The 26473-nt window shown below is 40.9% G+C and overlaps 1 protein-coding gene across 4 annotated transcripts; it reads right to left on the bottom strand.

Annotated features, from left to right (window-relative positions):
• Positions 1 to 406: 406 nt before the first annotated feature.
• Positions 407 to 26438, bottom strand: LOC123509679 (bestrophin-2-like). Of its 4 annotated transcripts, none has more exons than XM_045264153.1 (8): positions 16919 to 17901; positions 15436 to 15692; positions 14106 to 14216; positions 12324 to 12495; positions 10420 to 10549; positions 4029 to 4264; positions 1568 to 1801; positions 407 to 1296 (listed from the first exon to the last, which is right to left on the bottom strand). In XM_045264153.1, exons 2-8 carry the CDS (start codon positions 15504 to 15506, stop codon positions 1147 to 1149), a joined length of 1104 nt encoding a protein of 367 aa, XP_045120088.1. In that variant the 5' UTR covers positions 15507 to 15692; positions 16919 to 17901; the 3' UTR covers positions 407 to 1146. The 4 variants fall into 4 exon arrangements, with proteins under 4 accessions (XP_045120088.1, XP_045120087.1, XP_045120090.1 ...); XM_045264152.1 differs by lacking the exons at positions 407 to 1296; positions 1568 to 1801; positions 4029 to 4264; ... (2 more) ...; positions 14106 to 14216; positions 16919 to 17901 and adding exons at positions 17981 to 18255; positions 19379 to 19612; positions 19930 to 20168; ... (2 more) ...; positions 24387 to 24497; positions 24799 to 26438 and having other exon boundaries at positions 15518 to 15692; XM_045264155.1 differs by lacking the exons at positions 407 to 1296; positions 1568 to 1801; positions 4029 to 4264; ... (2 more) ...; positions 14106 to 14216; positions 16919 to 17901 and adding exons at positions 17981 to 18255; positions 19379 to 19486; positions 19930 to 20168; ... (2 more) ...; positions 24387 to 24497; positions 24799 to 26438 and having other exon boundaries at positions 15518 to 15692.
• Positions 26439 to 26473: the final 35 nt, after the last annotated feature.

Below are 26473 nucleotides of genomic sequence, written 5' to 3'. Positions count from 1 at the left end.
AACTTCACGTTAACAACATTAACGTTATCTTTCTCCCCCCACCCCCCCGCACTCTCTCTCTCTCTGGAATAGTTGAATTAGTGCAACCCCCCACCAAAAAAAAAAAAAAAAAAAAAAAAAAAATCCTGCTCAGTCTTGTACCGCACCAGGGCCGTGACCCGCCAGTCCTCGACCCAAGGGTCCTTGGGCGAGCCTAAGGCCGCGGAGTGTAGGTGGCGCGACTGACTAAACCGACAGGAGAAGAATGAAGGTTATCAGTGGTGTACTTACTTTGCCAGGGAGTACTTACTCATGGCCTTAAGTATACATCCCGCATGGCCAGGGCGCAGTAGACAATACCAAGTCACCATGCAGTACCGTTCATCCTCTCTTCAAGGCGTCAAAGTAATCCAGCAATGAAAACACATTTAGGTTTGTGTACTAGAGCATACCCATGTATTATGCATAAATGCAATACACTTGCTAACGCACTACAAAAGTACTACGCAGTAGCACGACGTAGTACACTCTTTGTTTAGGCTTATCCAGGACAAAGGACAAATTACAAAAACGTTCGCCAGAGAACACGTGGCAGCACCATCACGAAGTCTTCACACACTCCCTACATGCACAGGCTTGCATTGCCAACGCGTGTAAGTGTAGAGAAGATAACTTTGTTCATTAGAGAAACAGTACAGACTTGATCTGTGCAGCACCACCAAGACAACGTTGCCACCTGTCACAGAACAGCTGGGGACGAGAGTGATTATCAGCTGGCCAGCCCAAACATAACCTCCAGCCCGAGCCAGCATGTCGATGACGTGAACATCACAGAAAACGTTGCAGAATTGAGGAGGAACTACACAAAGCTAAGGCACTCGTATATTTTTTCATTATCAATGTTTTCTAATCCTGCTACAATTGATTGCATACACTTCACGTAAGAGTAAATTCTACATAATATATTTGTTATACGGACAGCGTTATCAGTGACAGAATTACGCAACAAAAGGATACCTGCCAGCAGTGTGTCGCGCTCGTTATCCGCTCCTGACGTCAACCAAGTTAAATCTAATAATATTCCATCAGTACAGTGCGGCATCAGTCAGGCTGCGGCGCGACCCTGGAGCAGTGTCCCCAACAGCAGAGGGGCGGCCTTAGCCTGTCTCAGATGGCTAGAGGTATCTGGTCCTCCGGCTCGCCAGTGGAGGAGACGTCATCCATGAAGTTTACCTTGGCAGGCTCAATGTCCAGATAAGCCATGGGAGCCTTCTTGGGGTTGCAACTCAGAGCTTGTTCCGACAGCAGGTTGGTCATCTGACAACAATGAAAAAAAAAAAAAAAAACAGAACGTCAAATTAGCATTCTTCTATGGTAGTAGAAACGTCACCTACAATAGTAAACTCCACCTATTTTAAGCACCGCCTTCTGTTGCTGAACAAAGAACTAGGTAATACATATCAGTATATCAGTCTCCGCCTAAACGTAACTTCATCTTAACATTCTTGAGGCTTTACAGTGTTATAAAGCCACCAAAAATTAGGAAGAGTCTCTAAGACGGTCACCCAGGAAGCTTGCCAATACTGACCTCCATGTGTCGTGTCAGCATCGGAACGAACTCGAAGTCGTGGTCATCGCTGCCGAAAGGATTGAGAAGGGCCTCGGCGACCTTGAGCCAGCTGATGTAGAAGAATAACTGCAGGAAGGCGAAGAACGGGATGTAGAGATCAACGCTGTGGTCTTCGTAACCTTGCTCCGGGTCGAGGAACTGCTCCCCGATCAACGAGAAGAAGAAGAAGAAGTACACTGCCAGAGTCACCACCTGCAGGAGACACCAAGATCGTTAGTCTACATAGCGGGACGTTTGTGTGAAGTTGAGTGGTGGATGTGAGGTAAGTAATAACTTGGTAGAGAGGCAAAGTTGCCCCAGTGTCAAAGAGGATATGGGAGGAAGCAGATTTGAACAGGCACTAAAAGAAGGGATGACAAACCAAAATGTGGAAGGAAGGAGGAAAGGCTGGCCAAATGAAAAATGGAAGGAATGTACTACAAAATAGTTGAGAGAGAGAGAGAGAGAGAGAGAGAGAGAGAGAGAGAGAGAGAGAGAGAGAGAGAGAGAGAGAGAGAGAGAGAGAGAGAGAGAGAGAGAGAGAGAGATGAATATCTAGACCCCCAAAAACTCAAATTATCATAAGTAAAAGCTTAAAAAAAAAAACTCACTCGTCAATATACGTAGCTTTAAGCAGGGCATTCTCCCTGCCTTAATCACCCCCATGATCTTAACTCGCCAGACTTGATAAGATAAAGCAACAGTGAGTCGGGACTGGGAGACATTTCATCTAATCGTCTTGCCTGAAACCCACGCGCGCCTGACTAACGGATGCATGACGATGATAAGGATGGGAAAGGGAGAAGGTTACGAGTGATGTAAGAGAGAAATAGTACTAGGGTAGCTTACGGGTATAACGAAAAGAACATACCTTCGTAAGAGGTACAAGAAACCGGATGATGAGGAGGAGGAATGGTAAATGTCAAGTATGATATGGGAGAAAGAGAAACAGTAAGGTAGTTTAAGGGTCGAAAGGAGAGAAATATGCGGGTGTCTGAAACTCATGACTATCTTCATATGTGGCTAAGAGACAATAATAAGCACGAGGAAAAGAGAAGCTAAGGGATATATTTTTTTTATGCCATGTGGGCTTTTCACGGGAATTTATGAGCTAAAGGGGGTACTTTTTGGGGTACCTCCTATCTCAAAGCCCACCCGCTAGGAAACCGTTGCCCCGAGTGAGGAAGCCCAACCTACACTCGGACAGTGGACAGGATTCGAACCCGTGCGCTTGGAGACCCCTCGGACCCCAAAGCACATATGGTTCCACTGTACCACGGTTTTTTTCTTCTTCTTTGCAAGAGAAAGAGAAACAAGAGAGTAGGTTAAGGGTATCAACGTGAAAGAGAAGCGAATAATGTTTGGTATGATGGAGAAAAAATTAGTTGTGATGGAAAAGGAAGTAAATGGTAGCCAGAAAGGGACGTGGATCTACTATACGTATAAATGACTGACTGGCTAATGTCTTAGTCCCACAATAAGAATAAGAACATGAAACTCTGAGGCTTTATGAAAGTGCAGAGAAGTACTACAGAGGCATACGGAGGTTTGGAGTGGTAGGAAAGGGAAACAGGCGTTGGGAATAACGTGAAATATAGAACGGATATTATGTCAGTGACAACAGAGGAGGGCATGGATGAAAGGAGTGACCTGCAACCGGCCCCAAAAAAAGGAGGACATAAACATAAGAAATAACGCGAAATATATTAAGAGAGAGAGAGAGAGAGAGAGAGAGAGAGAGAGAGAGAGAGAGAGAGAGAGAGAGAAGGAAAATAGAGCAAAGAGATAACCCAAAAATTGCGAGCAGACAAAATGCAGGAATATATATATATATATATATATATATATATATATATATATATATATATATATATATATATATATATATATATATATATATATATATATATATATATATATATATATATATATATATATATATATATATATATATATATATATATATATATATATATATATATATATATGATGCGAAAAAGAGAAGGAGCAAAGGAAGCCGGATAGAACTGTTGTGGATAGAGGCATGATCTGTGTACTGACGAGTGATAGGGAGAACAGTCCTATGATGAGAAAGAGAGGGGAGGAATAACCAGGAGGCGCTGAAGCCATGACGGAAAAAGATGTGACAGAAAATGACAAGAAAAATTAGATAACCAGAAGAACTTATGTGTGTAGACGAGGAGAAGAGAAAATCCTATGACAAGAGGTAAAAAAGAACTAACGAAAGAGAGGTATGGGATGACCATGAGGAGGCGCTGAAGGCATGAGGGAAAGTGACATGACCTGTGTAGACAGAGAATAGAAGAAAAACAATCCTTTAATGATAATGAGAAAGAAAGAATAAAATAAAAAATCAACGAAAGAAAAGTAAGGAATAAGCAAAATGAAGCGATGAAGGAATGAAGGAAAGAGGCATGACCTGTGTGTAGACGAGAGGCACGTTGTAGTCATTCCAGCCCATGAGGGAGCCACAGTAGCCCCTCAGAGTCAGCACCTCGCTCATGATAGCTCTCTGGCCGAAGTCACTCAGCACCCCGTCCTTCCGTGCCTGCTCTGCCCTCTCGCACGCCCACAGCACCGGCACCCATGTCTTGTGTAGCTTGCATTCCCCATCAAGGGTTTCCAGGATCGTCTTCTCCTCCTCCGTCAGGTAGCCTGGTGTGGGGGTTGAAGGACGTTGTCAGGGAAAATAGGCAGAAAGGAAAAATATATAAGTGTGTTTAGTATTAATAAATCATGTAGTACTATCTCTCGGAGCCTTCGTCTTTTCTTCCACCTTCCCTTCTCTACGTATGTGTGTGTTTGCGTGCTACTCTACCTTACTTTTAAGAGGTATGTACATATACGTAAGAATCAATTCCGCATATCCGTCGTTTAACCCCTTCAGTACTGGGAAGCAATTTTACCTTGAGTTTTGAGTATGATTAAACGATTTTTATTGCATTAGGAAGAGTCATAACATATAACATAAATAACATAACATAACATAAATAATAGGATAACAAAGGACCACCAGGACCCATCTAGGTTATCCTGTATCAGTCGCACAGCGACCTCGTCATCAGTACTTAAAGATACACTTACAAGTACACAATACATTATATACTAATTCTAAATATTTGGCCCATTAACAGGGCTAAGTCCTGCAGCGAAATCCTCTACAATCTGTGATCCCCATACATGGGGATCATGTCTTGTTTAACTATAGTAAATTTCTTATAAAAACTATCATGCAGCGCTATACATAATTATAAATCTAATAAATTTAAGTGCTTATCTAATCTGTTTTTAAACATTGTCAAACTAGTGCTATTTACAACCCTCTCTGGCAATGCATTCCAGAAGTCTACCACCCTATGACTAAAGAAATATTTTCTTATATCTAACCTGCAGCCTTGCTTTCTAATCTTCCTGCCATGATTTCTAGTCCTACTTCCCTCCTCTAAGGTAAAGAAAGATCTCACATCTATGTAGTTTGTATCTGAGAACATTTTAAATAACTCTATCATATCCCTCTTATACATCTCCTCTCAAATGAAAACATGTTTAATTCCTTTAATCTATCTCTATACTCCAGGCGCTTTAATGCTGGTATCATCCTAGTTGCTCTTCTCTGAACTGCTTCTAACATGTTGATATCCTGCCTATAATGGGGTGACCAGGCCTGTATGCAATACTCTAAATGGGGCCTAACATAGGAATTATATAAGCTACGCACCACTTCCTTACTTTTATAACTAACATTTCTATTTATAAAACCCAGGATCCTATTTGCCCTATTTCTTGCTTCTAAACATTGCTTTGAAAATTTCATAGTCCTGTCTATCACTACTCCTAAATCCTTTCCTTCCTCTACTGCCTCTAGCCAACATCCCTCCATCTCATAGTTAAAGTTTGTGTTGTCTTTACCTAAATGCATAACCTGACACTTTTAGAATTAAACTCCATCTGCCACCTGTCTGCCCATGCTATCAGCCTGTCCAGGTCTCGTTGTATTCTGTAATTGTCCTTTTCACCCTGTACTGCACATGCTATCTTAGTATCATCTGCAAACTTTGATACTTTGCTACTAATTCCTATATCTAAATCGTTAATGTACACCAAGAAAAGAAGAGGTCCTAGCACTGATCCTTGGGGTACCCCACTAACCACTTCCTTCCACTCAGACATTGCCCCATTTAATACTACTCTCTGTTTCCTATCAGAAAGCCATTCACTAATCCAATCAACTAACCTACCCCCTATCCCATATAGTCTCAATTTGTACACTAGCCTCCTATGCAGTACCTTATCAAACGCCTTGCTAAAATCTAGATATATAACATCTATGCTATTTCCATCATCTAACTCCTTGGTAATATATTCTAAGATATCGAGCAAATTTGTAAGACAGGACCTCCCTGATCTAAAATAAAGCCATGTTGGGTATCTCTAATTAATCTATACTCATTTAAATGCTCCCAAATACCTTTAATGATTTTCTCTAGTATCTTACATACTATACTAGTTAAACTGATCGGTCTATAATTATTCGCATCATCCTTCCTACCTTTTTTAAATATTGGAGTAACATTAGCTAACTTCCAGTCCTGAGGTATCTCAGCAAACCTAAGTGATCTTTCAAAGATTAACTTAAGTGCTTCAGAAATACTGTCTACACCCTCCCTAAGTACTCTGGCATGTAGCTCATCAGGACCACTAGCTTTCCTATCGTCTAGTTCAAGAATAAATTTCCTAATAATTCCCGGTTTTATATCAATATTTTCTAAAGCTCTTAAACTACTCGTCGCACTGTTTGTAACAGGATTTCCTATTCTTTCCTAGTAAATACTGAAGAAAATTGTTCATTCAATAATTCTACTATGTCTTCATTTTGATCCACTACTACACCATCTTTTCTGAGTGGTCCAATCCTATCCTTATTTCTTTTATCACTGACCTTGTAATAACTATATAATTTTTGGGATCTTTACTCCCAGCTCTAGCTAGTTTTATCTCTGCCTGCCTTTTACTTTTTTTATAACCTTACTCAAATCATCTCTGACCTGTCTGTACCTAATCAAATCTACATCTTCCCACTTTTCTGCAACTCTCTATATGCCCTCTTCTTCTCTCTGATCTGGCTACCTATCTCATGAGTCCACCATAATGGCTTCCTGTTTCTCTGCCTTATATCTTTGTAAGGGATACACTGCATCACTATACCCTTTACTACAACCTTAAAAATATCCCACATCTCCTGTGCAGTTTTATTTCCAAAACTATCTTCCCAGTTTACCTCTCCTAATAACTGACGTAACCTACCATAATTGCCTTTCTGATAGTTTGGGACTCTAGTCTTATTCACTATATTATCCCTACTGGAATTAATGATAAATCTAATTATATGATGGTCACTGTTTGCTAAAGTCTCTCCTACCTCAACTTCCTTTAAACAATGCTCAATATTTGTTAGTACTATGTCTAAAACCTTCCTCCCCTAGTAGGTTTATCTACCATCTGCACTAAATAGTTATCCTGAAAACTTTCCATAAACTTATTTTCACTAGCATCTCCTACCATCCTCTCCCAGTTTACTGACTTAAGATTAAAATCCCTAAGATAATTGTCTGACTAGTACACCCCTATTTATCTCATCTACCATAAGGTTGTCTACATCTGCTGACTGGTTAGGTGGTCTATAAAAGCTCCTACTCTAATAACCTTACTTTTGTTTACTCTAACATCCAGCCATAAGGACTCTACTCTGTTATCTACCTTAATACCATTAACCTGACTGGAAATGAAGGATTTTTTACATAAATAACTACTCCTCCACCTATCCTACCAATTCTCTGGTGTAAATACATAATGTATCCATCTACTTCATATTCTTTCCTATTTTCCTAAACTTTTCCTCATTTACCCATGCCTCTGTGACACATACAACATCTAAGTCCTCCTCAACTATATAACTAGATAACTCGTCCTTCTTGTTCCTAAGACTCCTGGCATTTACATAAAAACATTTAAGTCCTGCTACCTTCCTAGATGCTGTCTCCTTATTTGGAATCCTAATCTTATTCTCTCCTATTTGCACCTGGAAATCTTTCCTAATCTTTTCACTATCTCTGTTTATCCTATCTAATTTATGTCTAACATCTTTCTTCTGGAATGCATTTGCTACCTCACCCCTACACTCCATCCCAACTCCCCCCTCCAGACATCCACACCCTTCCTACTCAGATGCACACCATCCCTAGCATACAAATCCCTTCGCCCATAGAACCTATCCCATACATCCACAAAGCTGACACCCACATCCTTACACATCCCTTTTACCCGATCATTCACACCAATGGCTCTAGACAACCATTCCCTGCTAACATACACACGAGGCAAGATTCCTGACACTACACACCTCCTACCACTCTCCCTTATCTTGCCTAACATTTCCCGAAATCTTGCCACTAACTCCTCCGACCCACCTGCTCTGACATCGTTCCCACCTACGTGCAAAACTACTACACCCTCCCTCTCCATCCCCCCAACCCTCTTCTGCACCTCCTCACTCACTGCCTTCACACCTGCACCAGGCATACACACGTTCGTCCTCCTATCCCTGTCTTTCCCACAGAAAGTGCTATCTAAATACCTAACCTGAGAGTCACCCACCACACACACCTGAGGTGTGCTAGGCACAACCCTCCTCCTCCTCTCCTCTACCCCCTTCTCTCTCCTTTCACTCACCACAACCACTTCATTCACTCCACTCTCACTCTCCCCTCCCCTCCAACAAACCGAACCTATTTTCACACTCAACAGGTTTAGTCCTATCCTCCTAACTGCCTCCGCTTTCCTTCCCTCGCAACCTGCCATCTCTGCCCATCCTGACTACTATCTTTCCCAGTCTGGCTCGCCTGCTCCCTCTTCCCCACTCTGCTCTTCCCGACAGAGGGCCAAGCCACCCTGTCGCCCTCAGAAGGTCCAACCTTCGGCCTAACACTGATCTCCTGCCTAATTTTTTCCACTGCCTCCCCAAGCCTCTTAACCTCCTCCTTCAACTCAAAGATGAGAACTTCGTTCGCACTTTTCCCCTCACTTAGCTTTCTCATTTCCTCTCGCAATTCTCGGTGCTCAAGAGAAAGAACTAAATTCTCGCTCTTGAGCCTACACACCATACACTCAAAAAAGTCAACGACCTTCCTGTCATGCCCACACATCTCACACACAACAAACTCGCCCAATCCCACTTTCTTTCACACACTCAACCACACTCTGATATACCTCAGTAGCTACCGCCATACTAATTTACAATCTGTTAACTCACAAACAAATAAAAATACTTGGTGACGGCGGGGTGGGGGAACCGCGGTTACAAGCCTAGTCTCCTCGCTCTACCAAAATATTTTTAACTCACAAACACTGATTCTAACCACTATTTCACTCTAATCTAACACTTGCAGTACACACTTTCACTTCACTAACACTCAAAAGCACCACACACCAAGCACAAACACCACTCGCTAACTATAAAACCAACAGCCAAAAACGGAACGCACACACAACACGTCCACTTGCCACCGCAGTTACCTCAGTCTATGGAAGTTAAAAGAAGAATGGCCAGAATCTTCAGTATTTCAATCCTCACATTAGTTACTGAAGCTGTATAAAATCACCGAATAGTAACCAGAATGAATATGGAAACGCGTCATGTTACTGAATGGGTTAAAAAGACAAGATAAGTGTGGGTGCAAGACTGTGTGTGACTAGCGTTATTGACAATGGGGTCAGGACATTTAGGTTGTAGCACTGACGTAACTCAAATACATTTATGGTTTTGTAACAGGAAAGGTGGAGCAGGGAGGGTTGAAATTGATAACGACAGTGCAAGGACGACTTTTTTTATGATTATGGAAAGCACTAAATTTGAACGAACATTCCACATTTTAAGTTAGAAATCTTTGAGAAATACCTCTGACCACTTCTTCATTACTTTCAAAATCATTTAATTGAAGCTAAAAGCGTTTTTAAGGCTTTTTTTTTATATCTAGTAGCAGATAAACACGATTCCTACATTATGAAAAGGAGAAACACTCGTGAGAATTAGACTAATTATCTCTGTGGTCTTTGAAGGAGTGCTGAGATCATAAAAAAAAAAAAGTCTAAGGATTGTTGGGTTAGAGAAGGAGGGGGATGGGACGGACAATGTTAGTTGAGCACGGGTGTGGCACGGCGGTGTGAACATGTATAGTTATGACAGCGTGTAATGAGATAACATGTAGAGTGACGCACAGGGAACTGACATTCAAAGAGGAAGGAATCTATTCTAACCGGATGTTGTGGGGTTACTATATGTTACTACTACTACTACTACTACTACTACTACTACTACTACTACTACTACTACTACTACTACTACTACTACTACTACTGCTGCTGCTGCTGCTGCTGCTGCTGCTGCTGCTGCTGCTGCTGCTACTACTACTACTACTACTACTACTACTACTACTACTACTACTACTACTACTACTACTACTACTATTATTACTTATGCCATCATTCCATCGAGTTTAGTTTACAACATGTACCTTTTTCTGCCATTCCTCCTTCTCCTCCTCCTATGTACTACTACTACTACTACTACTACTACTACTACTACTACTACTACTGCTACTATACTACTACTAGTACAACAACTACTACTATTACTCCTTCTTTCCATCTGGTCTCTTCCTCCTCCTCCTCCTCCTCCTCCTCCTCCTCCTACTACTACTACTACTACTACTACTACTTACTACTACTTTTACTACTATTCCGTAAGGCCTCACCGCTGGAGACGAAGTGGTGGAGAGAGGACAGCTTGCGAGCCACCACGGGGGACACCATACGGAAGGTGAGGGCGATGGTGAGATTGATGTAACGAAGGATGTCCCGCCTCACTTGCCGTACCTCAGGACTCTGCAGGAGCGTGGGGCACAGGTTAGATCGCGTCAGGTCAGGTCAGGTTAGGTCAGGTCAGGTTGGGGTTAAGTTAAATGACATAAGGGAGGGTTGACTGTGAAGAGGGAATTGGTAAGTGTGTGTGTGTGTGTGTGTGTGTGTGTGTGTGGTGGGTGGGTGGGCGGGTGGGATGAAGTAGTGAGTTGGATGGTGAGTGAGTGAGTGAGTGAATTGGTTGATTTGTTAGTAAGTAAATGGCTATTCATCTTTTTACTTATTAATTTATTCACTTAATTCGTTAATTATTTAGAGAGTCGTATGAGTAACGTCCCATATAGATAGATAAGTACGTAAGTAGCAATAGTTCGATAGTTTCATACCTACACGTGAATTTCTTGTCTTATTGTATCTCTTAACCTAACAATACGTACGATGACTCTCAGAATCGAGCAACATATACAAAACATACCGCTTGTGTTTCCTCAGTCACGGACCAATATGTTCAGGAGTCACGCCCGTCCTGCTTCCCTCCCTCCCTGGCTCCCTTCCTGTCCTCTGTAACCCCGCTGCTTGAGTCTGTCCAATGATCACACTCACAGCTCCCACTGACCGTCACGGCATTCCTGACTGACACTCTGCTTTATTGACATGATACGAGTAGAAGGGAGCGCTCGCTGTCAGATGAGGGGTTAAAGTGACACCCTGACTCATGTGATAGGAATGTGAATAGGGGCATGAATCTGATCTATTTTACTTTGTTATCATTGAAGTAGAGCCAAGATGGAGCGGGGTTTATGTAGTCCAGGAAGATCTGAGAGGCGGTGCAGGGAGGCTGTAACAGATCGTGCAGCTTGGCAGGTCGCCATTAGATAAACGAAGCCGACACTTGCAAGCTCTCATAGAGTGTTTAAAAGTGATAATGGTTTTAAAAAGAAGAAAAATGTTAATTTCCCAAATAGATGCAGCGTTTCTTTGTATTCCATTTATTTATTTTCTACATAAGAGGGATTTTGGATTAGGACAAAAAATAAATAGGCTAAGTGAAGTAAAATTAAATGCAATAAAATAAAAGCGAAAACAAAAGAGAGATTGAAGATGCCGGTCTCCAAAAAATATAATAGTGTACAACTTATGAAAGGTGTCTGGAAACGTGAACTGTATATCTGGAAAGTAATTAATCATTTTACAAGAAGAAAATATATAAAAAAAAAGGAAACTATGAATGAAATGAGGAGAAAAAGGAGATGAAGCGTGTGAATGTTGTGTGAGTGAAAGGTTAACAGGAGCGGATGGATGAACGGAAGTGTGTTAATTTTGGTGTCAAGATTTAATGATTTCCTCCGCCTTGTTACTTTCTTCTCGTTAGCATTGCATGGCGACTATCGTTACTAGCATATCACTATTATCATCACTGTTGTCTCGATGTATTATTCTCTTACACCAATAACTATACAAGAGAGAGAGAGAGAGAGAGAGAGAGAGAGAGCTGCAAGAAATGAAGCCTACACGTGGCAGTCACTATATAAAACATACCGACCTATCTCCACTCATCATTCCATCTAGGTATAAATCTATCTTATCTTCTAAACAACCTGTCAAACTATCACTGGAATCATGGAGCCACCCTTGAAAACCACACTAACTGCCACTAAAACCCTGTTGAAAGTATTAAGAGATGAGATGACAAGCATGGAGTATGGAAGTGAAAGAAAGTTAGCTAAGATTCATTTGGGTTGTGCACGATAAGGAAGAGTCGTCTAGCATCCCAAAAAACAAGATCAAGATCACGTGCCTGCCCAGGGAGATGCGTGGCGACGATGATTGCCGCCTTGTCTGGCCACGGGATGGAGTTGTACACGCCCCACCAGCGACTCACGACCAGAGACACGTAGAATCCGAGCACCAGGGACAGCGGGATGAAGTTGCGAAAGCGAGCAATGTGCACCACCAGTTTTTCGAAGGTTCTGAGAGAGAGAGAGAGAGAGAGAGAGAGAGAGAGAGAGAGAGATGTGGGGAGGGGGAAGTTAATGTAAGTACTTGAATGTATTGCATAATCTCATGTACGTAGTCTGTTCCAAAAATCCTTTGTCTCTCTCTCTCTCTCTCTCTCTCTCTCTCTCTGATCATGGTTTTCTTGGTTCTTTTTCATATTAACTTTTTTCTATAGATTATTTTTGTGTTCTATCAGTATTTTGTTGTTGTTGTTGTTGTTGTTGTTGTTGTTGTTGTTGTTGTTGTTGTTGTTGTTGTTATTATTATAATAATAATAATAATAATAATTATTATTATTATTATTATTATTATTATTATTATTATTATTATTATTATTATTATTATTAGAATTTTTATAAATGGATTTCCTAACTTAAGGCTGGTCAATTGAAGTTATTTACTCTTTTTCTGTGTGTACGTGTGTCGATGTTAGCAAGTCATTACTGTTGTTCTTTTTATGACTGACTATCTTGCTAGCTCTTGCCGTGTGTGTGTGTGTGTGTGTGTGGGTTACATCCGCAAGACTACAGTATAATAATAAAATACTATAATGGAGACTTGGTGATGATAGTAATAATAATAACTATGACTTAAATATTACACGTCTTACTGAATCATTGTTTCTTTGTGTGTGTGTGTGTGTGTGTGTGTGTGTGTGTGTGTGTGAAGGTCAGATTTTTGTTCAGCGCTGTCGCCCACGCCTCACACGCCTCTGTGAATGGGCGTGCGCTGGGGAGAGGGCGCGCCGCTGAGTCACAGGGAGCGGGCGTGCGGGAACAGACAGGGATAGGATGAAGCGAGAACCTTAACCGGAATGTGCCCTAGTCTTCCTCTTCTTCTTCCTCCTATTCCTCCTCTTCTTCTTCATTTGCCTCTTCCCGTCTTTCTCTTCCCTATTACTAATCTTCTTGTTCTTTCCTTTACTTTTTTGTTATTTCTTAACTCTATTTCACTTTTCTCTTCGTGTCTATGGTCTGTTAAATCTCTCTCTCTCTCTCTCTCTCTCTCTCTCTCTCTCTCTCTCTCTCTCTCTCTCTCTCTCTCTCTCTCTCTCTCTCTCTCTCTCTCTGTCAAATATTATCTTTCATAATCTCTTGGTAACCATTTACTTTGACTTTTCCTATCTCTTCCTCTCTTTCTCTATCCCTTATCATCATTGTGCTATATATCGATAAATTGATCATTGTTTTCCTTACTCTCCATATTTTTCTCACTCTGCCTTTCTATATATACTTATTTTTTTTCTCAGCTCAGCATCTTTGTATCTAAATTCCTCATCCTTTATTTTCTTATCTTTTCCTTTTCTTCTCCATTTGCAGCACTCTCTTATTCTTTATATTCTCATTTTTTCACCCTATTACTTCATCTTTTCTTGCTTGACTTTCTCCCTTCTTCTCTCACCATTAGCGTCTCATCTCCCTCCTCCTCCATTTTCCTGTCTCTGTCTCCCACTCCCATTTTTCTCTGTTTTCACTCTTTTTATTCTTCTTAATGTTTGCTTGCCTTTCCTTCCCGTTCTCATCTCGTCACTACTTCGCCGCAACTAAGATCACTCTGCCACCATTCATGCATTTACTCTTACCTCTGATCATTCTCCGGTAGAGCGAAGCGGTACAATAAGTTAATGAAGTAATAGAGGAGGAGATACGCCAGCATGTCTTGCCACACCATCTTGTACACGCTGCCCCGCCATCTGTAATCGAGAAATGCAGGTGTCAGTAGGGTTATGAATGTTCTGCTTCATTCGCAGTACACACGCACGTAAGATGTCAGTTAGTTGACCTACTTGTGCGTGTACGAGCACTTAGAAGACAGCCATAGAAAGAAAAGAAAGAACATACATATACAGGTGAAGAGAAACTAATAAACAATGACAGTGACAAGCATACAGACAGACAGACATAAATAGAGTAACAGAAAAACAAGAGACAGGGAGAAATTGAAAAACAGGAAGGCAAGCATAGATACATAAAATAATACGAAAATAAGGACAGAAAAAAAATTGATGAAAAGCTAAATAGAGGGATGTATAAATCAACTTCTGAAGTAAACTGGGAAAGCGCGCGCGCGTGCACACACACACACACACACACACACACACACACACACACACACACACACACTAATGAGGGTTGAAATTTAACATGAATCAGGCAAAATACATACACAGTACATACATACATACATACATACGTCATACATCCACCACCCTCATCATCATTACACACCAGTCTAGCCAAACACCTGCTCCAAACGCCGCTCCTTTAGCCCCTGCACATGCACTTCCTCACTTACCATCGTACGCACCCAACAAGAGGATAAAGCATGCACTAATTCCCCATTTCTATTCCCGTATCAGTAAGTAAATATAAAGTGTTATGAAACCAAACACGAGGGACAGGATGGGAAAAGTACGTATGGGTTGCGGTAAGACGAGGGACTGTTGATGCAAGGCCACTTGAGAAAAGAGCAATGCCTTGTTGTTGCCTTCATTCTCACCCACATCAAGACGAGTACGTTCAACAGACTCTGATAAAAGTTCTGCACGGCACTTCAGGAGTGTGTTCGTTGTTGCAGGAATCGTTTTATAAGCAATGTGTACACAGTGAACTGGTAAAACTGTACATGAAAACCCAACTTGAGCATCTTTGTGGCTTTTGAAAATACCTCTGACGAGAGTACAAGACGTTTCAGAATAACAACTATTTATAACATGCTCTGATAGACGTTCCTTGGCGCTATAATCGTTTAAACGTTAGTTTAATGTGGGAATTAAGTACATTAATACCAAAACAATAGAACAGCATGTTCTGACTGGAGATCAAAGCGTTTTGAAATGACAATCAGTCAATCACACTCTTTACGCGCAGTACTCGTGATGCCTTCGAAGTGCAAGTAGAGGACTGACTCACCTTAGTAACAGCTTCCAAAAGGATCCAAATCCCCCTCTACTGGCAAACTTGTCGGTGTACTTGACAGTCATCGCGGCGGCAGCCGGGCGGGTCTGCTGGTGGAGGCAGAGCTAGAGATGGGAAGTGGTGATGATGGTGGTAGCGAGGAGCGACTGTGGCGTAGAGTGCAGCTGTGAAGTTACTGGGACGGTGGCGATGGTGGAAGTGGCAGCCGTGACTGACTGACTGGTGAGGGTGAGGGTGGTAAGGCAACACACCTGACAGATGAGAAAGAGGAAAATAAAAAAGGGAAAGAAAAAGGAAACACTTGTTAGTCTCCCTCTGAACTATTTATTTTCCTCGCTTCACGCTGTCAGTTATTGTTTTTTTCTGAGATGAGTGTGACGTAATGTAGACAGCACCGGATGTAAATCTGAGTGATGGGAAAGATGTCAATAAAAAAATAAGATATGGTTCTCATTTCTCGCTTAACTTCGCCCTCGCGCCGTGGTAGCTCAGAGTTATAAATAGATTTTGTTATCGAAAGCTGAAAAGGCTGCTAGTGAGAGCAACAGCACTCTTGAATTGGAAGATGGGAGAGGGTATGGGCGCCACCACTCCACCAGCACTAGAGACTAGCAGGGATGCTTGGGGAGAGTGGGACGCAGGAGAAAGTTGCCTTAACAGTTAGAAAAAGAAAGTGGAATATAAACCGTTAACGCTGTGTAGTTTGTTCCTTCAGTCAATATTTCATGGGTTAATGAACTACTTGCAGGAATTGTGTTAGTAGTGTTTGAATAAAAAATGCTCTCTCTCTCTCTCGCTATATGTCGATCGGGAAGAAATAAGTTACCATAACAATACAGTGAAATACAGCGCATTAATGTAATAATATTAGTATGCTGTCGATTATTCTTACTTTTCTAATTCGAACCTAATGTGATTTTGCTTTTTTATTTTTCCTATAATATACATCGTGGGAATAAAATGGTCAGCTTAGGAGGAAAGTTTAGTCTAACTTCTTTAAGATACATAGCACGTTCAGAACTTGATTGGCGTTCGCAGAGTACTATACATATTCTAATCTTTAAACCAAGTACCCGTTTTCTTTTTTCCCTTTCTTTTTCGTTACAAATCGCGAGAATGAACTATACAGCACGAGAAGAAAACTAGTCTACTTTGTAAGTCCTTCTTCCTATTATGGACAGATTGCATGTTAGGAATGATTACTTGTTATCTGGCATATTAACTTGTCATGTAGCATTAACCATTGTATGCCTTGAAAAGAAGTCCGCTATAATCCTGGAGCAGCAGCAAAACACCATCCTAACTGTATTGATTGGACAAAGCAGACTTGGAGGCGCTGGACAGATTCCTTCAGTGCTGCCCATATGTCCCAACATGTTACGCCAACCTGACACCCGAGAACACACTTACTGTTCACTTAAGGGCATGAAAACATAGAATTCCACTGCCACACTACGTAATACTTCCCATGACTTACTTTTAGTGCACGGCTTCCGCAGTTACTGACAGCTGAACAGGTTGTGCTGAGCCTTCTCACTTCCTCATTCCCTCGCACTACAACACTCACGTAGACACACTTCACCCATTGTCTGCGTTCACTATGAGCGTGCCCTGAACTCTCTACGTTCTCCACATGATCCTTCACCACGCCGGACGCCGACACACTGCTGGCTCCCACTGGCAACCTTCCCGCGCCCTGACCAATGGGAACCCCACAGTGCAGAACCCGCCAGCCAATGAGAAAACCTGTTCGCTGAATGAGGACCGTGACACACCAGCGTAACAGTAAACTTGGTGACTGTATGTTACCAAGAAGCAGCGGAGACTGTGTGGGCATCGGCTGCCTCACTGAACCTTGTTGCACCGGGTGTCAATCAATGGAGGGAACACTGCATGCGGGACTGAGTGAATGAACCGTGTCTGAAAGCATTTCCTTCATTCTTGGGAGTCACTTAAGGGAATTACGTTACATGTGTTGCCTCATGATCCTCCCTCACCAAGAGTTGCAAGACAATACCTACGGGCCAAAGGGGTCGTGTTCCCAAGGGTGAGGCGCCACGTCAAGGTTTGGCTGAGAGTAGTGGACAGGTACGATAAACTCTGAGAAAACTCCAAGAGAAAGAATGCGGTGTTTTTTTTTTTCATTCTTTTTTTTTTTCCTTGACTGTCGATTTGTGTGGAGGCAGCACGCGAGGCAAATGGTTAGGGAAGTGTCGTCATTTTTAGTAACACAGGTGCAGGAGCTCGTCTGTGTTGCAACACCCCACACAAATCCAGCGTCATGGTACTCTGTCACACACACATACACACACACATCAAATACACATGTATCTACAAACTTATGAAATATCAAACAACATCTGGTACTCATATTTCTGTAAGTAAGTAAATGAATGAATAAACAAAAGGAAAAAAAAAAAAAAAAACGGACACACTGACATTAGAACGTCACTTAAAGACTGAAACGAAATACACTAATGAATACACAATACACAAATACACTACGGTAATGTGAAGTAAGTGTGCGTATAGTTGTTACCCTTGCTTGCGGCACAGTGCGGCTGGATCACCAATATTAGCGTTCAAATATTATTACTTGAGCCTCAAAAGGACGCGGCGTCAGGCTTAAGGTATGAGGGGCGTGGTTTCCTGCACGATGCGACCTCCAGGTGAAGTGGGTTGAGTCGGGTTGCTGAGAGACGCTGTGGCAGGCACGGCGTTGGGGCTCGGGACCACAGAACTTGACTCCTCCTCGGCCAGCGGGGCGAGGGACGGCAGGTCGTTGGCTCCGGTCTCGCTCAACATTTCAACCATCTGAAACCCAATCTTGCTAAAGGTACCCGTTTTCATTCATATATTCAGAATGGATGGTTCCCTATCCCCCATCTCATTTTCTTATGTTTCAACTTTTTTTTTTTTTAAGTAGGGAAGAGAAACCGGCCAAGGGCAAAAAAGAAAGAAAAGATAAAAAAAAAAGGCCCACTTGAGTGCTGGCTCTCTAAAAGTGAAAAAGCGTCAGCCAAAATTGGGGAGCAAATGCCTCGATACCTCTCTCTTAAAAGAAGACAAGTCGTAGGAATTCGGAAATACAGATGCAGGGAGGGAGTTCCAGAGTTTACCAGTGAAAGGGATGAATGATTGAGAGTACTGGATAACTCTTGCATTAGAGGGCTGGACAGAATAGGGATGAGAGGGAGAAGAAAGCCTTGTGCAGCGAGGCCGAAGGAGGAGGGGAGGCATGCAGTTAGCAAAATCAGTACAACAGTTAGCATGAAAATAGCGATAAAAGATAGAAAGAGATGCAACATTTCAGCGTTGATAAAGAGGATGAATACAGTTAGTCAGAGGAGGGGAGTTGATGAGACGAAAAGCTTTTGATTCCACCCTATCTAGTAAAACTGTGTGACTGGAATCCCCCAAACATGCGAAGAGTACTCCATACACGGGCGGATAAGGCCCTTATACAGAGTAAGCAGTTGGAGGAGCAAGAAAAACTGGAGGAGACGCCTCAGAACACCTAACTTCATATAAGCTGTTTTAGCAAGAGATGAGATGTGAAGTTTCCAGTTAAGATTATGAGCAAAGGACAGACCGAGGATATTCATTGTGGAAGAGGGAGACAGTTGAGTGTCATTGAAGAAGAGGGGATAATTGTCTGGAAGGTTGTGTCGAGTTGATGGATGGAGGAATTAAGTTTTTGAGGCATTGAAAACTACTAGATTTTCTCTGCCCCAGTCGGAAATCTTAGAAAGATCGGAAGTCAGGCGTTCTGTGGCGTCCCTGCGTGATCTGTTGAATTCCTGAAGGGTTGCATACCACCGTTCTTCTAACATATTATTATCATTTTCCCCGTCTATCTACTCTCTTTTTTATTCCACTCAATTACGATCCTCATACTTGATACGCCTACACACAGGGCACTACTTCACACACTCACTTTGCGGTGCCTGTCTATCATAGACAGAAACTCAAAGTCGTGGTCGTCGTCTCCAAAAGGGTTAAGAAGACACTCAGCGACCTTTAGCCAACCGATGTAGAAAACCAGCTGGAGGATGGAAAAGAAGGGCACGTACAGGTCGATTGTGTGGCTGGTGTAGTTCTTGGTGGTGTCCAGGAACTGTCCTCCGATCACCGAGAACACGAAGAAGGAGTACACCGCCAGCGTCACCACCTGAGTCACGTGACGAACGAGGGATTAACGCAGCACATCCAGTGGAAGGCCTTGAGTTAACTCACTTAATTAGGAATCCTGGTATATTAGATTTCTAATTTTATATTTTGAAAGAAATCATGATAACGGATGAATATTTACTTGGGTAAATAATTTACTTTTTTTTCACGTAAGTCTGTTGATGACACAGAGGCGCCATTAAGGAACACACCTCTCATTAATCCAACTCAAGCTAAAATCTACGCATATAGCTAAGCCTGAGAGAGGTCACTCCGTTGGGCTAGCTGAAAGAAAAGGACAGTGCATGGACTGCTCACCTGGGCGTACACAAGGGGGATGTTGTGAGAGTTATAGCCAAGCAGCCTTCCGCACAGCCTCCTCAGACACAACATTTCGTCCACCAGCGACTTATGGCCCAGGTCAGTGGTAATGCGGCCTTCCTTCCTGGCCCGGTGCACGGCCCTGCACGCCCACACGATGGGCACCCATGCCACGTGCTGCCCGCTGTCTGCCTTATGTTTCTCAAGCATCCTCGCCTCCTCGTCCGTCAGGAAGCCTGGCAAGATAGCAGGTATTTGTTACACATCCTTCAATGTGTTGTGGTAACTTTGTTTCTCTATACAGAATCATAACCTGGAGGGACTACCAGGTGACTTGCCTTTCTTCACCATGGCCTGGAAGGTGGGCAGGCTCTCCTTCACCACGGGGGAAATGGTGGCCAGGGTCAGGGTGATGCACAGCATCACGTAGCGGAGAATGCTGCGCCGCTCCACATGCTCAACGCCCTGCACCACACACATAGGTGATACCAATAATAATAGTAGTAACAGATGATGATAATAACAATGGTAATAATAATAATGATTATAACAATAATAATAATAATAATAATAATAATAATAATAATAATAATAATAATAATAATAATAATAATAATAATAATAATAATATTATTATTATTATTATTATTATTATTATTATTATGAGAATCCATGAAAGGGCATGAAAGGAAAATCAGAAAAATGATTTAGATCCAAGCAGGGTCACCCCCAAACATTCATATGAAAAAAATAAAAAGTTATAAAATAATAAGACAAATATTTAACAGAATACAGGAAAGTATTAGCTTTTGCTTTAAATTGATCAATAGCAACTTCAGAAACAACCACATTTGGAAGTACATTCCACACTTCAGTCAGACTAGGGATAAAAGTACGGAAAAATTGGTTCATTGAGCAAAAAACAACCTGAAAGGCACGACGCACATTGAATCGCAAACTATGACGTGTATGGCAAACAAGCAAAAATTGAGCCGGTAACGCGCTGAGGAGGATGTTCATTATCATAAAAAAAAAAAAAAAAAAAACCAGTCAGAGCACCAACCATTGGGCGATGATGAAGTTGCATATTGAGATTAAGCAATAAAAACTTTATTAAGTTAAAAGAACGGTCCAAAAGCTTTAGATGAGATGGAGCAGCCAACATCCAACTGCTGGACTACAATACTCAAAGAAAGGTAAAATGGAGATAAAGGAATTTAAAACAATCTTATCATTATTAGAAATGCCTTGACGTTCCCTCAATAAACCAGTTTTCTTGGAAATCAGAGATGAGGTTATCCTAATATGATTCTCAAAAGTCAATCTGGAATCTAAAGTTACCCCAAGCAGTTTTAAAGTCTCACAAAAATTGATTACTTGCTTGTTAATTATGGTATCAGGATGTGGGGGATTGAATGCCCTTGAACGACTGAAAAATTATACGATTGTTATTGGCAGGATTTAAGTTCATAACCCAACGCTGACACCAAATCCAGATCTACGTTTAGCTGAGCAGCAACTATAGATCTACTCTGAGGATCATGGATAAGGAAGTGTTATCAGCATAAGCCATCAAATGGAAAGAAATCCCATGCTACATATCACTAGTACAAAAGATAAAAAGAAGAGACCCAAGAGCATGCCCTGGAGAATTTCAGACTTGACACGATTAAAACTACTAAAATAGCCATCAATTGATAAAAATCAGATATAATATAAGATTAACCATTAATACCTACAGACATAAATTTAAAAGGTAGAGCCTTATGATTGACTACATAAAAAAGCAGAAGAGAAATCCAAAGAAACTAGTCCAGTTTCTGATCCTGAACCCAAAGAAACTTGAACATGATGTACCAAAGCCAAAAGTGCATCACATGTATCAAAATTTTTCTTAAAACTAAACAGGGTAGCAGGTTACAAATTATGATTTTTGACGAAAGAGGAGAAACGTTTGGCAAGCAATCCTTCAAATAGCTATGATAGAATAGGAGTGATGGAAACTGGCCTCGGTATACTTATTTGGAGAAGTAGTAGCTGAGGATCCTTTAGGGTAGGCGTAACATTAGCAATACACCAACAAGTAGAAAAAAAAACTTTTCTAATTAAAATACGAAAGATTACGGCTATCTTAAATGACAATAATTTAGCGACCTTCTCTAAAAAAAAGGGGAAAAGTCCTTGAGGATCCGTACCTCCATAAGAGTCAAGTTCAAGCAACAACTTGCAAAGCTCAGAAAACCTAAATACAAATTATGTAAGGTGGGGGAAAATAAACTAGAAAACACTTCAGCTTTCTCTGATGGATGAGAGGCAAAGACTCCTTCAGGTTTATTAATAGGGGGGAATATCTGAGTCACACCCAAAGAAAGTAGACTTCAAAGAGGTCCACCAGCAATGAACTTGTAATGTACCTATGAGGACGTCCTTTAAGTGTTTATTATAATAAATACCGGGACTCTTCTCATGCACCTTACGTTTTCTGCAAACTTGAAACTCCACACCGACGGGCTACTTATTAGAGGTGGAAGTAACAAAATAATGATAGTGATAACAATGGTAATAATAATGACGATAATAATAATAATAATAATAATAATAATAATAATAATGATGATGATGATGATGATGATGATAATAATAATAATAACGATAATAATAATAATAATAATAATAATAATAATAATAATAATAATAATATATTAAATAATAATAATAATAATAATAATAATAATAATAATAATATAATAATAATAATAATAATAATAATAATAATAATAATAATAATAATAATAATAATAATAATAGTAATATTAATAATAATAATAATAATAATAATAATAATAATAATAATAATATATTATTATTATTATTATTATCATTGTTATTATCATCATCGTTATTATTATCATTATAATTATTATTATTATTATTATTATTATTATTATTATTATTATTATTATTATTATATTATCACCACTATTATCATCAGTATCATCATTTTGTTAGCATCACCGCTATTAAGTGGCACGTCGTTATGGAGTTTCAACATTGCAGAAAAACGGAAGGTGCATGAAAAGAGCTTATTCACTATTAACATTTCAGTCTATAGTGATTCCCGTCGTCAGAAACCCTGTGGGACTTGTGGTGTGTCTTAAGATGGAAGACGTTACCGGAAAGATCAAAAGTTCTCCGTTCCACAGGGAGAGAGAGAGAGAGAGAGAGAGAGAGAGAGAGAGAGAGAGAGAGAGAGAGAGAGAGAGAGAAATCAAACATTCTTTGCTGTTGATTCAGATGTACTCTTATCAAAGTACACATATCACGTAATCTTTTAAAAAATATTCTAGTATTCGATGCTACATGGCTCGGGCCGGGGCTGGCTTGGCTCCACCTCTTATCGGATAATGAGACCAGCCAGGATGCGACAAGAGGTGTTTACAGACAAAATTAACGTGTCTACGCGACTCACCTGGCCGGGGAGGTGTGTGGCAAGCAGGATGGCAGTGTTGTCTGGCCACGGGAGTCTGCGGTATGTCTCCCACCAGCGACCTACCACCAGCGTCACGTAGAAACCCAGCACGAAGGACACTGGCAGCACAGCCTGGAAGCGAGCGCAGTGCAGCACCAACTTCTCGAAGTTCCTATGCCGGGGAGGAGGGAGAGGAACGAGAAGCGTCAAGGTCAAGGGGGACTCACAGATGTAAATGTGACAGTAATGGTAGGGGAATTATGGGAATTATACGCCTCCCAGCAAGGCTCTTTCTATACATAGCAAGGTTCCCAGCTGGAGATGATGCTCTCTGGCTGGTGCAGAGTAGTATTAAGTAATAAAATGTTGGTATCTCTTTGAATAACTTTATATTTTCTGCATGCGAAATTCGACGCCCAAGAATATATATAAAATAAATAATGATATAGCAATAAAAATTAACCCCTTCAGTACCATGGCACATTTTCATATTCCTTCTGCTTATCATTTGGTGATTCTATACGGCTTCAGAAACTCATGTGAGGATTGAAATAGTGAAGGCCGTGACCATTAATCTTTTAACCTCCATGGACCTTTCCTAATGTCAATAAAGTCGTCTAATCACACCCAAAAATGCGTCCCAGTACTGAAGGGGTTAAGACTAAAAATAAAAGACAAAAACGGAAGCGAAAGAAGATAATATTGATGATAGCAATAGAGTAGTAGTAGTATAAAAGTAGTAATTGTAATAACTACTACTACTACTTCTATAACTTCTATCACTATCACTACAAATACTACTACTACTACTACTACTGCTGCTGCTGCTAATACTACCACCACTACTACTCCTACTACAATTACCACTTCTACTACTGCTATTTCTTCTACTGCTACTGCTGCTGCTGCTATTACTACTACTTCTAAGTACTGCTATCACTAATTATTATAAATCTAACAAACATGAGCCAGGAGAGAGCATTACTCGCGTCCTTGTTCTCCCAGGCCGAAGCGGTAGACGAAGGAGAGACAGTAGTATATCACCAAATAGACGGCCAGGTCCTTCCACACCACCTTGTACACGCTGCCCCGCCACCTGCGTCATACATACACTGCCTTACTCATCACTCATCAACTACACCACAGAGCACTAACAGAACTTAACGTTATATCGGCACCACAGCAAGGGCGTGAATTTAAGTGATGCCGCGGAAGCTCCCACAATGAGCTAATTACGTTAAGTGCTGACATGAAAGGAATAATAATGTTCTTTGTGCTATATTCTTATTTGGATATATGTATTTCAATCGCAAACTTCACCGTGTTTTGATAGTATATCATCATTGAAGACGCTCAGTACTATGTCTTGTCCTAAAAAATCAGTCATACCCACTTACCGCTTAAGTAAATAGAACGACATTAGGGCGCTCCCACTGGCGACCCTATGGATGTACTGCACGGTCATGGCTTAGGCGTCGCTGGGGTCACTGCTTCACGTAGTACTATACACACCTGTTGCTGCCTCGGTGTGTGCCAGCCGGATGCCTGACCTCTCCTGAGCTTCGTCGGCGCTAGACTGCCTCTCTAGCCTCTCCCCATCTGCCGTTCCCTACCACTTTCGACAAGTCACCACCCACAACACTCAACACCGGAGCGGTACTTATCCCACCGCCCTTTGACAACACCAGAGGGGTTGAGTGTATACGTAATGCGCACCACTATACTCTTGCAACATTACCGTTTTGTTGAATATACTTGCTAGAAAAATCGGAGACAATCACAGTTTCATGAAACAACTAATATTGTTTTATCTCCTGTGTCCAGCACAGTCCCACAGCTTTGAGCACTTTACATACACTGGTCACTGGACACTATCCAGGTCCCCGTTGCTCATCGAAAACACATTTCGTAATACTTGTGAGACTGTAAAAACAACAGATGTTTCTCACCTTACCGGTGATAAGTATATAGATATTACAGTCACATTGCTGTGAGCAGCGCCCCTCCAGCAGGTGTCAAAGTCCTGCCATGACAGCCTTACCACCCACCGCCACTCCCAAGGACGCGACCAACACGATATCTCTTTTCTGTAGCTATATTTCTCCACAGGAACGTTGCGTGGGTGAAGGTGCCTCAAGGTGGAACTTGCTTACTTGTTCCTTTGACAAGAAAATTCAGAGCTGCTCTCCATTTACTACAATTGTCTCCCAACGATACAAGCCTCCCACGCATTAATTTGAAGCCGACACGCGCGCGCACAAGTACAGTACGCACGCCCATACATAGTAGCCTATGTATTGTAGGTACTATTTTAGGCAGGAAAAAATCAATCATAGCACAAATTGTCAAGCTTAATCAAGTAAATTTAAGAATCTAACTTGTTAAACAATAGCGAAATACATCAACTTTCCAGACACTTGTGAAAAAAAAGTAAAATAATAACAAATAAATGAAGAAAACAAAGTAAAACATAAAAAAAATAAATAAATAAATCAGTTGAGCAATTTGAATATTTTGAAAAGCATACATACATCATCCAGCTGATATATGAGGGAATTCACCATCATTGCACTACATAAAAATGAGAAGAAAAAAGATAGATAAAATAAAAGAAAAAGAAAAGCAACAACAATAATAATAATAATAATAATAATAATAATAACAATAACAACTGTAATTGATAAAAAATACTAATAATAATAAAGAAAAAATAATAAAAATGTGCAGAACAAATGAATAAACATAAATGTTGCCTGTGTCAAAAACAAATATATTTGAGTTCTGGGATCAGGAGTGGGAATGTGCCATCCATGGTACAATAACGAGACATCAAAAGTTATTGTACCATGGTGCCACCCATGTCTTCCAAAACTCATAGGTAGCTTTCAATATGTATCATAAAGTAAATAGATACAATGTTGAAATCAGTTAATTAATTAACTAAAAAAAAAAAAAAAAAAAAAAAAAACACTGAAATGGCAGATTGCCAGTGTTATAATTTGGTCCACTCCCTTTGGTTCATCTGCAAAGGCATCCTGAATTCAACCTGATAATTTACTGACCAAATTGTAA

Source organism: Portunus trituberculatus, chromosome 27 (genome assembly GCF_017591435.1).
Source record: "Portunus trituberculatus isolate SZX2019 chromosome 27, ASM1759143v1, whole genome shotgun sequence".
In the NCBI taxonomy this organism is placed as follows: domain Eukaryota; kingdom Metazoa; phylum Arthropoda; class Malacostraca; order Decapoda; family Portunidae; genus Portunus; species Portunus trituberculatus.
The sequence above is the reverse complement of the archived record's forward strand: the minus strand, read 5'-3'. Positions and strand labels throughout refer to the sequence as shown.